The 14960-nt window shown below is 41.1% G+C and overlaps 1 protein-coding gene across 3 annotated transcripts in view; it reads right to left on the reverse strand.

The window, feature by feature from the left end:
* Nucleotides 1-14960, reverse strand: part of gli1 (GLI family zinc finger 1) — a 75483-nt gene that overhangs the window by 5434 nt on the left and 55089 nt on the right. For 2 of the 3 annotated variants that reach the window (XM_033627394.2, XM_078169679.1), the window contains 10 exons: nt 12446-12555; nt 8580-8812; nt 6957-7058; nt 6649-6847; nt 6096-6264; nt 5824-5931; nt 1165-1305; nt 892-1041; nt 596-760; nt 75-317 (listed from right to left, as the gene is read on the reverse strand). In XM_033627394.2, the coding sequence (XP_033483285.2) occupies nt 75-317; nt 596-760; nt 892-1041; nt 1165-1305; nt 5824-5931; nt 6096-6264; nt 6649-6847; nt 6957-7058; nt 8580-8812; nt 12446-12516 (1581 nt within the window). In that variant the 5' untranslated portion in view covers nt 12517-12555. The remainder of the gene's footprint in view (nt 1-74; nt 318-595; nt 761-891; nt 1042-1164; nt 1306-5823; nt 5932-6095; nt 6265-6648; nt 6848-6956; nt 7059-8579; nt 8813-12445; nt 12556-14960) is intronic. The other variant, XM_033627397.2, reaches the window with a different exon arrangement.

Below are 14960 nucleotides of genomic sequence, written 5' to 3' on the forward strand. Positions count from 1 at the left end.
TCTAATGGCAGGAAAATATGGATGGATGTGCTGCTTTTAATACTGGACCAACTTAAATAAAATGCATCACTCACCAGAGCAGTCTCAGGAGCCAATAGTTTGCAGTCCTCCCTGCGTGTCTCTTCTTTCTCCAGCAGCAGTTCAGAGCTCTGGCCTCCCGGGGTCATAGCTGTACCAGGGGGTCGAGGTCCTGTGTCTCCACGATGCTTCTTGGTGATGTGGGCTTCAGGGCCGTGCACCGTCTTTACATGTTTACGCAAAGAGCTTGGATCTGTGTACCGCTTAGTGCAGCCGGGAATCTTACATACATAAGGTTTCTGTGAAAGAGCAAAGCATCTGTCAGTCTGGAGAATTGTGTGAACACAGTCTAGCATACCAACATTTACTTTTCTTGTAATGAAAATGTCTCTCAAATGTAGCAGTTTACTATATTTGGCCCAATACAAACTAATATCAGTGTATTTTTCCTGAATTGACTTTATCAACATTCAAAATATTTAGTAAAGCTCTCTACAGTGTTACTTTTAATAGTGTATAAAGCAGGTCAATGTATTGTTCTAACTAGATTACTTTTGAGTGGTGCAAACTACACTACCTCATTAGAGTGAGTTCTGTTCTGGTGCTTGGCCCGGTCTGAAGCATTGGAGAATGCCTTGTTGCAGCCTTCATGTTCACACACATAAGGTTTCTCTCCAGTGTGAGAGCGCAGGTGGGTCTTCAAATTCTCCAGGCGAGAGTAGGCCTTATTACAGCCTTCAAACTAAAACAGAAATATATAGGACAGTTTTATAACAACAGCCAGGGTGTGAGAAAGAGAGCAACATCCCATAGCTAAACAGAGACAGAAACAGAGACAGAGAGTACACAGACAGAGACTTAAGATACACTCACAGTGCACTTATGTGGCTTCTCTCCTGTGTGTCTGCGCATATGAACCACCAGCATGTACTGGGCTTTGAAAGGCCGCTGTTCTCGAGAGCACTCCTGCCAGTGACACACAAACTCCTTCTTCTCTCCATGGATGTGCTCATTGTTGATGTGCTATTGGGTAGACAGATAAGCAGAGGGACATATTAATAATCAAAGTGATATGGCATAGATATGATTTTCCCAGCCTTTTTGTCTCTCCATCCTGCAATATCTATGGGTTGCTGTGTCTCTCACATGAACGAGCTGGTCTTGTGTGTCAAACTCCTTGTTACAGCTCTCCCAGTGGCAGTTGGTTTCATAGATGGCCTCTGGTTCAGGCTTCCCGTCCTCCTTGTCCAAGTCATCTCTGCCATCCAGTAGACCCAGGAGAGGGTCCTAATGAAACACATAGGTACAGATCAGAAGGTCATGGCTCACATTGAGGGAAAAAGTGTACAAATAGAGGCAAGGGGTTATTTGGGGCAAGTGGGGTAAAGTCCCATCTGCTGAAAACTATATAAAAAAAGCGTGTTTTTAGTAGTACTAAAGAATTTAGAAATGTATATAATTCTGGATCTAATTAGTGCTTGCAACTAATATTTTGAATTTCCTTCCTTTACACAGATCTGAAGAAATTAAAAACAATAGTCACACCGTTTGGTTGAAAAGTGTCTTAGTCTATGGGCACAAGGGACTACTGTTTTTTTTTCTTTATGTTTAATTATATTTTAGGACAAAAAATAGTATCATGTGCCCAAAGACTAAATAAAGTATGAGAAAGAGCACAATCAAGTAGGCCATTTGGTATCTTTGAAGTCACTGGGGATGCAGTAGCTTAAACCTTAGGGACCTGGGTTGGGAACCAGAGGGTTGGTGACTCAAGTCCCCATCAGGACCAAATATGGAGCATGGACTCATAGCTGGAGAGGTGCCATTTTGCCTCCTAGGCACTACTGAGGTGCCCTTGAGTAAGGCACCATACCTCCAACTGATCAAAGCACCTGACCATGGGCAGCCCCCTCACTACAACATCTCTACATTTATGCATGTATAGGTCCTGTTTGTGCATGTGTGTGTATTTCAGGTTTCTGTGTATATGACAACAGAATGAAAACACTGAATTTTCCTTGAGTATATCCTATGTTAAATATCAAACATACGCACAAAAATGCAGTGTATTTTCTTTTTTATTACAGAAGTTATTTAATTTACACGTTTATATTCTCCTTCATTTTTAAAAATCCTGACTTTGACTATTGATAAAAGTGTTAGTTTTCATGTGATCTACAAATTTCAGAGTTGTAGCCTACTGTTAGATACTTGCCCAAAGTATGTCTATACCCACCAGATTTCAAGATTTTAAACCACATTGAACAAAAGTTGTCATACAGCCCTGGGCACAAGTGGTTGATGCATGGCATAAAAAAATCCGCAGTTGCTGGCTGCAGTTATTTAGCTATTATTATTCTGCTAGATTATTTAAGTGGCTGGATACAATAGTTTCCACGTGATGTTTTAATTGCGCATGACTCGCGGGAAAACAGCAATGCGCATGCCCAAAACCGTGGCGGATGACACAAATTCGATTCCAGGTGAGTCTGATTATTGTTGACGTCATATGCTCGTAGTTAGCAACAGTTACAGAAAAGAGAGTGCATTTATCGTGAACGTGTGGTTTATCTTTTACAGCACAATGTTGAAAGTCTGCCTTTTGAAGAAAAACTAAACACCTCAGTGTCCCCCAGCCGCGGGATATTGTTATAAACCAAAATGGAAAAAAAAATATTCAGATTTAAAAGTGTTTCTCCGGGAGATAAACGGCTAACTGCTAACTGCTAGCTTGTCAGGGAAGACTGTTGTTATAGCACCCCGTCTGTTTCACTCACAGGGGGATGGTATCCGGAGAACAACAGACTTTCAGGATGTCAAGCATCTTTATGAAAACATGAAAGCAGCGAGGAGGGTGTGTCTGCAGACCTGGAGACTGCAGATTCAGACCTGCAGATCTGGACCCGCAGTTCTGGACATCTTGTATTTCGCGACAGCGCCCTCTATTTCATTGGAAGCCAACATACTGTTAGCTACACCTATTGAATATGGCCGACGACGATCTGAATGTGAATCATATTATTTGTTTAAACTATTTTGTTGACTTGAATTAGAGAGCAAACTTCATGTTTTACAGTGATACGTTTAAAATGATATGACTGTCTTTACCACGATAGTCTGAAAGGCACGTCAAATATGGGTTAAAGTAGTAGGTAGTAGTTTAGCTTGTTAGCAATGAACTGTTTGACCTGCACATTTTGTTTCATGAAACCGAAGCGCGATGACGAATAATTTTAGCATGTGCTTTAAATTAAACATGAATAAATGATTAAAGCAATGAAGTGGATGATATGAGAAAAAATGTGTATAGGCTTACGTTTTCATGTATATCATGTAATACACCTTTATTTTTTTAATATATTTTTTCCTTTATTATTCATAATATTATATATCACGTGTGTTTATATCACTACATTGATATTACTCTATAGCATATATTTAGAGATTTTGTGGATAGAAATTAAGCTCATCCAGCGCAGATGATCAGAAATGTATTTTTGTCTATTATTAGGTTTTGGCCTTGTTTATGTGTGTAAAACGGTTGAAAAATCTTAACTTTGAATAATTAGGAACTCTCTTTTTCAGGTGCACATAACAATCCAGAAAGGGGAAACCACAGTGAAGTGGAGGAGTTTTGTGGAGGATCGAAAGGCAGATGAGGAAGGAAGGGGCACTATTGTTAATATGTCGATATAATAATGTATTTGCTATGCTCCAGAATCTTCAGTATTTCAGTGTAGACTGTGATAGGTTTTTTTTTTTTTTTTAAGTGTTTCTGTTTTCAATTTTGTGATATGTTTGATTTCTTTTTTTTCTCTGCAGATCTCCCTGATGTGTGATGTAACCACTGCACACAATAAAACATTTCAAACCATTTCAGTACTTCACAGCCTTTGTTTCAAATTCCCACAACAAAAGTGAGCACTGGACACCCAAGACCAGACATTTCCTATTATATGTTGTAGCGGGTTTGATCAATGCAGTGCAAGTTTTTGGCGTGCCAGTCAGAGCAGTCTGATGATTATTAAGAAATAAAGAACTAAAATAGTTGGCTCAAACCATACAAAACAACCAGCAAACAATAATAATGCAGAACAGCACCCAGGCATAAATCAACAATTAAATCTTGGTATTTTTATTCGGGTGTAATAAAATTTTAAAATTGTAAATTGTAATAAAGCATGAAAAGTCCAACTTCTTTCAAACAGTGGTGTTTGGGTGAGACGCTGATTTAGTTGCAGTTATACAGCCGTCCAGTAGGGGATGAAAAACAAGGGGTCTAGAACTACGGGTCCAGAATTGTGGGTCTGAATCTGCAGTCTCCGGGTCTGCAGAGACATACTATTGAAAGCAGCAGGAAAACGCAGTAATACAAATGGGGAATTGAGGTGTGCAACCGGACGTCAAGAAAAAAAGGTAAGTACTCAGTCTGTTATCAGCTGTATCAACTGTATTATAATATGTATTACGTCAAATTGTGTACTTTTCCGGTTTCACATCTGTGCAAAGTAGTTGTTACTCTATCTATCTATCTATCTATCTATCTATCTATTTATCTGTCTGTATGTGTTGGGTAGTTGTGAAGTACATGTAATTACATTTTTCAGTGGCATGCTGGTAGTTCAACTATACTCATAGTTGCATAGCTATTCAAGTAATTAAATTACCATTTTGCCATTTTGTGTAATTAACTACTGAAACTACAATTTTGGACCTTGAAAGGAATTTTTAAATTACTATTTTACCATTGCTTCTTTACTGTAATTACTTCATTATCGTTTGAACCCAGAATTAGTCATGAGGTATTTATTACTGCTATAACAGATGCTCAGAGAAGTTGTTGCATTGTAGAAGTTACCTGGCTAATTGAGTCATCCTGCTTGGTGCAGTATCCCCACCTGGAGCCAGATGCATTAAACTCTGTGTAGATTCATGACTAAAACTGTGTATGCATAGAGGAGGTAATATGCATACGTATTATTTTCGTCAGATTTATAGAGCCTCATTCTGTTTTATAAATCTCAATCATTGTGGCGCTGTGTGGAAAAAGGCATACCCAGGTTTTTTGTGCATACACACTGGTTGTGCATCTGGCCCCTGGACTCTTTAGTTTCTGAGGGCAGGTGTCAGACTGATGGACATTGTATACAAAACCAAAGCTGACATTCCTTTTACTTTCCCATGAATAGTGGTATATTATCTTCCGCTCTCTCTTTTTTTGGTTTATGTTTGACCTGTGAACAAGTGAACACTTTTTGCAATGAACTCAACGGAGCAGCATTTTTTGCTGGCATGTGACTTTTTTATATTATATTTTGATCACACATACATTGTCAATTTGATTATTTTTTACAAAGTAGTTTGAACTACTTTTTCTAAGTAGCTTTAGTTAACCAAACTAGATTTCTCTCTAGGATATGTTTGCTGTAGGTCATCTTCTTCCAGTGTGATGTGTAATTGGTAGCTTGCAAAGCAATGTTTTCAAAGTGTCTTCCATAGCACTGAGGATCAGAGATCAGCCAGTCATGTTCTGCTGACATAGAGGTTCTTTGCCAACTATAGCTGCTTAGAAAAAGGCAGTGAAAGCAGCCAAAAAATATTCTTTGCATGCCGTGACTTTAATATTTTTGGCAAGAATATGGTCAGTAAGACAACATCTGCACATATGGGCTCACATCAGTCAACATTTACCATGCCTAACTGACACATATATCTCTACATGCCTACCTGACAAATCTAATGCCAAAACTAAAATAATAATGTATGAAGGTAAAGCTACTTGTGAGAATAACACCGTGTCTGTACCTGAGTGCCTGTGGAAGACGGACTGGCCACATCGCCCTCTGACCTCTCCTCCAAGCTCTTCACATTTATGCCATCCATTACACCTCCCAGCCCCGGCTCAGTCTTCAGCTACAAAACAAAACACAAATCGTGTCACCTCTGCAGTCCCTGCCTGTCAAAGTCATTCACATCCATACAATTAACACAGATTTTAATCCCAGGAAATATCAAAGTGTGCACTGATATTGAAATGATCTGACTGCTTTGTAACGTGATTGATAGAGCCGTCTTACGTGTCCATGCTTGGGTGGAGCGTGGAGCCGAGGATTGTGGGGGGGTAAGCGGGAAGCTTGGCAGGGGCCTGGTGTGTGCCCACCCATAGGCGTCCCCCCACCTCCTCCATACATGGAACTCTGTTGCCTGGATTGGCAGTTTATATTGCTGGAATAGCCGAGGGATGGACTGTGGAGTAAAAGCAGCAATATGACAACTCTGTAAAAGCTGATGGAACTGGTCAAATCAAAATTTATACAACCACTGGCCAGTGGTTTAGGGATGTGATTACTTCATGCTCACACTAGATGGTGTTTGAAAGTAGAAGATAAATGTTGGATGATTAATACTGGTTTGCTAATGTGGCCAAAGGAGTGCTGAGGAACTAAAAGCAAACTTCATGCCTCAAAGTAAAACACTGCATATTGTGATTTTAAATTCAGGGAATGTGCAGCATGTACTTTGAATCCAGTACCTTGAATATTAGACCCTATGGTCTGAGGTAGTGTATATGGATATTGCTGCATCATAAAAGCATTTTTGTGCTTATTATAGAACAGGGAAATATCTGACCTCATGGCGCTCACAGAAAGATGGCCATAAGAGCTGGCCCCATTAGGGTTACAGCGAGAGTTGACAAAGGCCACCAGGGAGTTGGGTGATGTCCTGATCACTGTCTGCAGGTCTACACTGGCATCAGACAGAGGAGAGATGGACAGAGCTCTCTTTTTACTCAGCTTCAGCATTGAACGAGGTGTGGAGAACCTCGAGCCTGAAAGAGGGACAGAGGACAAGAAGAGCAGCAGGGTTAGCTTTCATGATATGAAATCATAAAAGATAAGATTTATATTTAGAGGACACAATAGGAGGAGTTAGCTTACTGTCACCTGAGCCGATTTGATCAGAGCCAGGCTGAATCTGGCAGAAGTTGTGATGAGAGGACATCATGTTGTTCTGGTTACAGTAGGGGGTGCTGTTGCCACCTGTTGGAAATTAAGTACAGTCAGAAACACTGAAACATACCACTGAGAAGATCCACATTAACATTTTGTAGGATAAGGATAGGTCTTACTATACAAAAACTGCATTTGTGAAGGCAGTTGACTCACAGTCATGTCGACATCTCATTTAACATATGCACTGATGCCTCTTTATGCTTGATGTTTTGCGGTTGTTAGTTTTGAAAGTACACAATACTTAAGTTAGTTTAGTTTATTTCCCATAAAGTCTAGTTTTTATTTATTGCTACAGTTAACTTAAATTATTTTCCACACAAAGATCTAGTTTTAAGTTTAGTTTTTGTTTATGATAATAGCCTTGTGCTCAGTGTGTTGGCAGCTTAGGTTTCAAGATATGGATGACCTATTACTGCCGTACGTTATGCAGAGAAATGAAAAGAACATCATAGGGATATGGGTTCCCGAAATTCTTCAGAGTCAAGAGAAGTTGGGTGAATCCAACGCACACTCTGTTAGGAGATTTGTTGTCTTTTGAATGCAGATTTTATCCATACTTTTGAATGAGTTAATATCAATTTGACAGTGTCCTGGTGATTGGAAAAGAGGACATCAGTGTCGATAAAACAAACTTCAGAGACCCCATCAGTGGCAAAGATCGTGTGGCAGTATGTCTCAAGTAAAAGACGTTGATTTGAACATCCTGTAAATTCAGATGGATTTTGATTTGCTGTCAGTTTTTCTGTTGTTTATCAAATTGATCTGGAAGGGATCCCAGCGTTATCGCTCACCACTGTCGTTGTCGTAATAGTTGTAGTGTGGACTCCGCCATCTGCTTGAGTTAGAATGTTTTTTTTTTAATTCTACATTTACAGTTATTGTTAAAGTTATCGTTTGGTGGACATCCCTTAACCCTGTACGTGCTCATGTTTAACACATCATGTTGACCTGCAGTTTTCTCCATCTTACAAGAGCTGATTGGTTGAGCAGGAAAAAAAGCCACACAACAATCATGTCATTTCAAGTTTTACTGTAGGTACAGCTGCAAGAAGCACTTGTAAAATCCAGCTTTTCTGAAATGACAAGTGAAGAAGAGACAGTTAACTACCCTGGGAGGTTTTATAGTCTAGACTCTTTCCTCGTAGTTGTTTTTTTTTTTTTAGAGGAGATGAGACAAAACAGGGAGAACTGGTAAAATAAGTGAAGTAGAATTGACACACATTGTAACACAATGCAACAGTAATCAGCTGACATCTGTTAAGTATTTGTACTTAGATTCTCTATTATTTGTGTATTTTATGTTTACGTGGTCTACTTTAAATCGCTGGTCCATTTTAGGTTCCTGAGTAATTTAAATTAGTCCAAGCTGCTGTTTTTCTGCAGAGTAGAAGACACGATTATATCTCAGGAGTAAAACCTGCCTGTCTTTCCTTTAGTAGAAATCAGAGTAGTCTCTTCTCTGTTTCTTACTCAGTCTCTCAGGTATCTTTCAGCCCAAATCAGAAGCAGCTGTGCGATTAAGGAGATGTAAAAGATACTCTGACTCACCCTCTGTGGGCGGCATGCCCCGGTGGCCCATCATACTGTGTGGCGGTGGGGCCTGAGGGGGCCTCATGTATTGATCCATGCAGTGGCCAATCCCCTGTCCTGGGCCTGATCCGTGAGTCATACTGGGAGTCATGGGATTATACATAGCGCGGCAGTCTTGGGGAGGGCCGTTGAGGAGCGGGGCACGCAGCGAGGACACATCACTGTAGGGAGACTGGTCTGATGGGACTAGGCTGCAGATATCAAAGAAACACAGTTCATAATTATGAGAAATAATCTAAACTTAATGTCAAAGATGGCAACTGCAAAAAGACATGATGGGCTGAAAAAGTAGGAGATGTGAAAGAGGTTGACCAATAGTGGATTTGTTTTTGGATCAAGCTCTTTTTTATTTTCAAATATAAAGAAAAGCGGACAACTTGAACACAGAACAATTACATCAAATCTCTGTATAGGAGCTTGCTTACATCGATCATATATAGGGTCGATGTCTGTCTCAATCTTAGATAATCTGTCTTTGGTCCAATGAAGATAATGCACTATTTCAAACTGAACCACAGTGTGCCTAACACATATTGAAGAGGAGTAAATTCTCTTTAATTTTTTGCCAAATTGTTTCTGAAGTTGTTTGATCCTACTCCTCTATACATAATGGAGAGTAAATTTGGGCTTGAAATGTACTTATGTATCTAAATAGAAATTTTACTGGTAGTGGTTGAGGGATGCAAGTCACTGAGAGACAGAAAGCATCACAGAGGACCATATTCAGTTGTGATAGGTGAGCAGATTGGAGACCCTGAAGCGACACAGGAATTATATAATAAATAAATGAGGATGATGCATAAAAACAATATCTAAATTCTATCAAAACTGAATAAATAAAATTGCAATAATACATGTTGAAAGAATATTATATAGCACTGAGTGTCCTGTGTCACTTTTGGGCCCAGATAAGTGAGGGAAGATTATGGTAATTGGACAGCTTCTATAAATACCACATTATCTATAAGCTAAAATAGCTATAGTAACTTTTAACAGGTGGTGTACAGCCTGGAAAGCAGCTCTGCCTGAAGAGCTGAAGGCGAATCTCTTGTGATGTCTGGTTCTCACCACTAGATGGGGCATCGTCCTTATGTTGGTCCACACTGTGGAAACTTACTCATCTGGGTTTTCCCCGACCAAACTAGAGAAGGGAATCTTCATTGGAACTTTCCAGCCTTCTCATGAATTTCAATATTTTTTCTGACCTTTCATCAGTCCCACTGGTCAGTTCAAAATCTGTCTCTCCTCTTCTTTTTCTCCTCTCCTAAAGGGGCAGACTTCATCCATCCACCTTCTCCTAAATCGCCCTTTCAGTTCTTTAATTCTTTCACCGCAACGTGTATTCCACACAGGAGCTTAATCTGTCCTCTCTAATCCACTGTGCTAGTCCCCCCCCGACTCTACCTCTCCCTCCCATTCTCACTCCTTTCTCCCATTCATCCCTTCTGTTCTCCTTCTCTGTTCCCCCCCCCCCCTCTCTCTCTCTCTGTCACTTTCTATCTCCTCTTCCTCCCTCCTCCTCCTCCTCCTGCTCCTCTGTCATTCTCTGTCCCAACCAGCCACCTTTCTCTCCATCTCTCTCTGTTTCTCCCTCACTCCGGGTAACCTGAGCAGGGCGCGAGGCAGTCATGCAGAGCGCAGCAGGGCCTGGTCAGCCTGTAATTAGCAGCTGTCAGAGAGAGGCCGAGTCCGCCCGCAACCTGGGTGGCATGAGGGAGGGAGGGGAGGAGGGAGGAGAGGGGGAGGAGTGAGGGGCTGAGCTAGCACTGTGTCCACAACAATTGCAGCAAGACCTGGGCTTCTGCACCCTCAGAATATCTGTGTGATTAAAATAGGAACAGTTTACGAGCCTCTAAGATGAGTAGGATCCTTGCTTCTTAGAGACGGACTGCTGTGATTTCTGAGAAGATTGATCTGTCTCAGCATAAAGACTGGAGGCAGGGGGAAACGGCTTGCCTGGCTGGGTCCAAAATTAGAAAATGTGCCTACCAAAACCTTTAAAACTTATGGACATGATGTCAAACCTGTACAGAAACACAAAACAACTATTTGTGATTTCAGGGGGAGTGCTAATAGTTCATGCCGAGCCTGAACTTCTGGAAGTCTTCTCATCACAGTGAGGCTGCCAGGTTTTATACAATCGTGCCGATCATATCTGTCAACTTGGCTTGCTGCTGTGGTCTGTTATCAGTGTAACACTGTGTTCTGGCACACAACAATTAGTCGAAATAAAACTGATTTAGTTCATTTTTGCTTATCAGCAGCCTTCATCAAGAAAAAAAACTGATGATACTAAAAATACTAAGCATACTATCAGTGCTTAGTCAGACTAAGTGTGTGCTCTGTACAGCAGCAGAGTCACAACACAGAGCTCTGCGATGAGGTCAATTATACCGACTCTACCAACTTGTTAACCAAAACAACTGCAACATAAAATTCAACAACATAAAATATAAAATATACCCCAAGCTTTTGTATGATCCCTGCAATGCAACATGCACGTGTAAGCATCCATGCAGCAAAGCCAAAGTCAGTGTTGAGCTGTGTTCAAACAATGCATGCTTCTCTTGGGTCGCAACTAATCAGTTAAGCATGCTGTGGTCAACTGGTCACTAAAAATAAATTGGCATGATCAGTATAGTTTCTGAGCGGCAAGGTGATACAGTGGTTAGCACTGTCACCTCTCAGCTGGAGGGCCCTTAGTTCACATTCAACAACCGGCTGGGTCCAAGAGCTAATATTACTCAGTTTTTATGAGTAATCAGTTGTGTCATACAATGAGAACGTTAGGTACTCTTTACCTAATTAGTTGTAGTGTATCAGTTTTTTAGGTACTCTTTACTCAGGACATGAGATTAAATCTACCTAACCATACTGAGCGTAAATCTTTACCTCACCTTTATTGAGTAGACTCTATAGGTTTGTTTTAACACTGTACCAGGGTGACCTCAACCCAAAAGTTGAGGAGACCAAGAGGATGATAGAGAAAGAAGCAGTCATCCTCGGGTTGGATAAGAGGGGGATGAAGAGGACGAGGGGTCCACTGAGCCAAATCCGCAGCCAAAAAGATAAAAACCTTTGCAATATTATTGAAAAGAGAAAAAACAGGTGCTGCCTCAGCAACGTCAGCTGTTCCTGTTCTGATTTGTTTACAGTAAGGGGAAGATCTAAACTTTAAAGATCAAAGTAAGCGCTCTACAGATACTGAGTGTCATCGATGAACATCTTTGCCTGTAAAATGTCCTGCGTAATTGGCTACACTGGTGTTTCTTTTTTCCCTTTTTTTTCCAAAGATTATTTTTTAGGGCTGTTTGCCTATATTGACAGGACAGTTTGAAGTGTGAAAGGGAGAGAGAGCGAGGATGACGTGCAGCTCGATTCCATGTGGGCTGGAGTTGAGCCTGTGGCCGCTGCAGCAAAGACATTGCCTTTGTACACAGGGCGCCTGCTCTACCCATTAAGCTACTGGGCGTCCTAGGTGTTTCTTAACAGGTGGTAAAACGTTCTCACTGTGGCATCCCTACTGTCAACCCACGTATAGAGGTGCTCGGCGGATGAGCTGATGTTTATCAAGAAATGGCTCCAACATGTCCGCCTGCATTTATCTGCATGGCCCACATGTTGATTGATATCAGCTCTCACAGATATATCATTATTGTTATATATGTTGGCTAATGACTAAAAAAGAAATTGTGATACAGAAACGCCACTAATTTTTCTCTGCTGTGAGACATTTTAGGAATTCCCCATGACAAATAGGCTAGAGGTTAAAATGCAGCCACAGAGTAATATGAGTGAGGACGTGCACATGCTAACTGTCTTACCCTCTGGACGGCTGGCTGGGTGAGGTCTCGTAGTGATACAGCCCCTGGTGTGGCTGCATGTCCACTGGCATTGGAGCTCCGAGACCTAGCACTCCCCGTACACCCTGGACCTGACACACAAAGATGAGGACACGGTTAGGGTGAAGTGAGGAAACTCAAACAAACCCCACCAAACTAAACTAAAGTGCATGAGAATGAAAAGGCAAATAGACAAAAACAATTGTGGTTGGGGGGAAAAAAAGAATATGTAGGATGTTAATAACAGACCAAACCAAACCAAGCAAAACAGTTGAAGGGCAAAATAAGCTCCCTCTGAAAAGCTTGAGTCATACTTATTTTAAACAAAGCTGGTGAAAAGTACAAAATCATTACTTACGTAAAAGTAGAAATGTAAAACCGCAGTTAAACACGCTGGAAAAGTACATCCTGCGGTCTTAACTTACAGTGTGTTAAATACAGATGGTTAGAAGTCAGATTTTGTGAAGAATAAAAAGTAAAAGCATAGTAAACAATGTTAATGATGGTGCTGTACCTGCTTCAGTCTTTTACATTTTTACTGGATTACTTGTGAGTTTGGAATATCAAATCTCAATAGCAAAATGTTTCACAACTATAAAAGTTAGAGTTAAGAGTTTTGCGTGGTGCTTTTAAATTGCTGAGCACCTCAGGGTTTTGCAGGAGTGCCCGAATGTACACATGCAACATTTTTTGCACGCTCAGATTCATTGTTTTCAATGTAGACGCGTGGCAGGTGCACTCAAACACCAGAGGGACACTTTTCCAGTGTGCACATGTTCCCGAACACCTATTTTTCAGGGCATGATGGCTGCACCCTGAGATAAACTATGTTAAACTTTTTAAAAACACAGCAGCGAGCACCGCTTGTCATGTCATGTGACGAGGATCAACCAATCACAGCCAACATCTGTCCCAATATCTTTCCCTTCTTCTGTAAATATCAGTTTGTGATAAATATGGAGCAGAAGTTGATAATTTTAGTGCAGAGTTGCCAGAGCTTTACATCTGCCCCACTGACAATATTTTATACCAACACACTTAAAAACAGCGCCTGGAAGAAGATCAGCTCTGCACTCAGGATTTCTGGTAGGTAGGCTAGGATATGGCGCTGGTTATGGTTGCCTAGCAACCTCAGACACAACCTGCCTCTGCACCCTGAAGAGTTGGCACAGAGTTGGCACAAGAGTAGTGCCCAGCGCCTGACCTCGCATTTTCCAGGCACTTAAAGACACAGCATGTGTACGAGCCCTTAAGTTGAAATATAGTTATGCCAGAGCGGAACAGTCCAATATTGTCCAATCAGATGAATTGAGGAGCGTGTCTTCTGTGGTGGTGATGACAAGTGGTAGCATATAGCGTTAAGCTAATGTTGGCTCATTTTCATTGTAGGTTTAGGCAAGCTGCAAGACATATCTGAACGAATGTTGCCTCAACTACTTTCTAACATTTTACCAACTTTAATCAGACTCCACGACGCACAGCAGACTGTCAGACTGTCCGTGATTCATCCTAAAATAAGCCTTGAACTGACGAACATCCAGGCAAAGCTCCTGGACCAGCTGGTGGTAGACCTACTTCCTGTGATTTCTCCTTTTTCTGAGGGTTGCATGTAGTCTACACACACACATATCCGTTTCCCTGTGTCCAGTCCCCGTGCGCCCACCACCTGTCCATGTTATGTAGATTTTAAGGTACAGATCTGAGAATTAACATCACAGAAAAATAGCAGTTGAGCTAAGGACAGGTGGTTGCCTAGCAACAATAAAAAAAAATTTAAAAAAAATACAGCAAGCTGCAAATCCCGTTCAGTCTGATCAGGGCCTGACTCTTGAGTTTCCCTTCTACAGTCACACATTTATAGAAATATTATCATCCAAAGCTCAGTTTAGACAAATGAAACCTGACATCCATTCATGATTACATAAAATTAACAGTGTCCCTTAAATAACAGCTTGAATTGGTGTAAGGAATAGACACCTCTCAGCTATGGAAATAAGACATGTATACGTTAAGAGACTTTAAAGTCAGTCATGTGATGGTACTGAATGTGCCCTGACACACTCCTACAGATTAGACAAAACCCCTGTGACACAAACAGTGGGCTTGGCTCTAATCTCTCTTCTCTAAACAGTGTCGGCACCTCAAACACCACTGACAGACACTAAAATCCTGCCGCACCTTCTCATCCTGGAAAGTAGCGATCACCGTGGAAAAGGCATAGAGAAGAAGAAAAAAAATGGGGTTATGCCTCATAGCCTAAAAGACAAATAGTGACGGGATGCTAGCAACACAAACAGAGAAAAAGTAAAGTGGAACAAAGCAGTCTTTTGTGTGAAAGTCGTATTGAGACGGTATCTTTCAGCAGGAGTAAGGTGAGATAATTCTAGCTGAGAGATTTGGGGAACAAGCACCTGCTCATTACATCCAACCACATCAGTGCAGGTACTAATAGTCGGGACTGTGGGCTCTTACATGGTTACACAGGTAATTAGGATCA

The sequence above is a fragment of the Epinephelus lanceolatus genome, chromosome 1 (assembly GCF_041903045.1).
Source record: "Epinephelus lanceolatus isolate andai-2023 chromosome 1, ASM4190304v1, whole genome shotgun sequence".
Lineage (NCBI taxonomy): Eukaryota > Metazoa > Chordata > Actinopteri > Perciformes > Serranidae > Epinephelus > Epinephelus lanceolatus.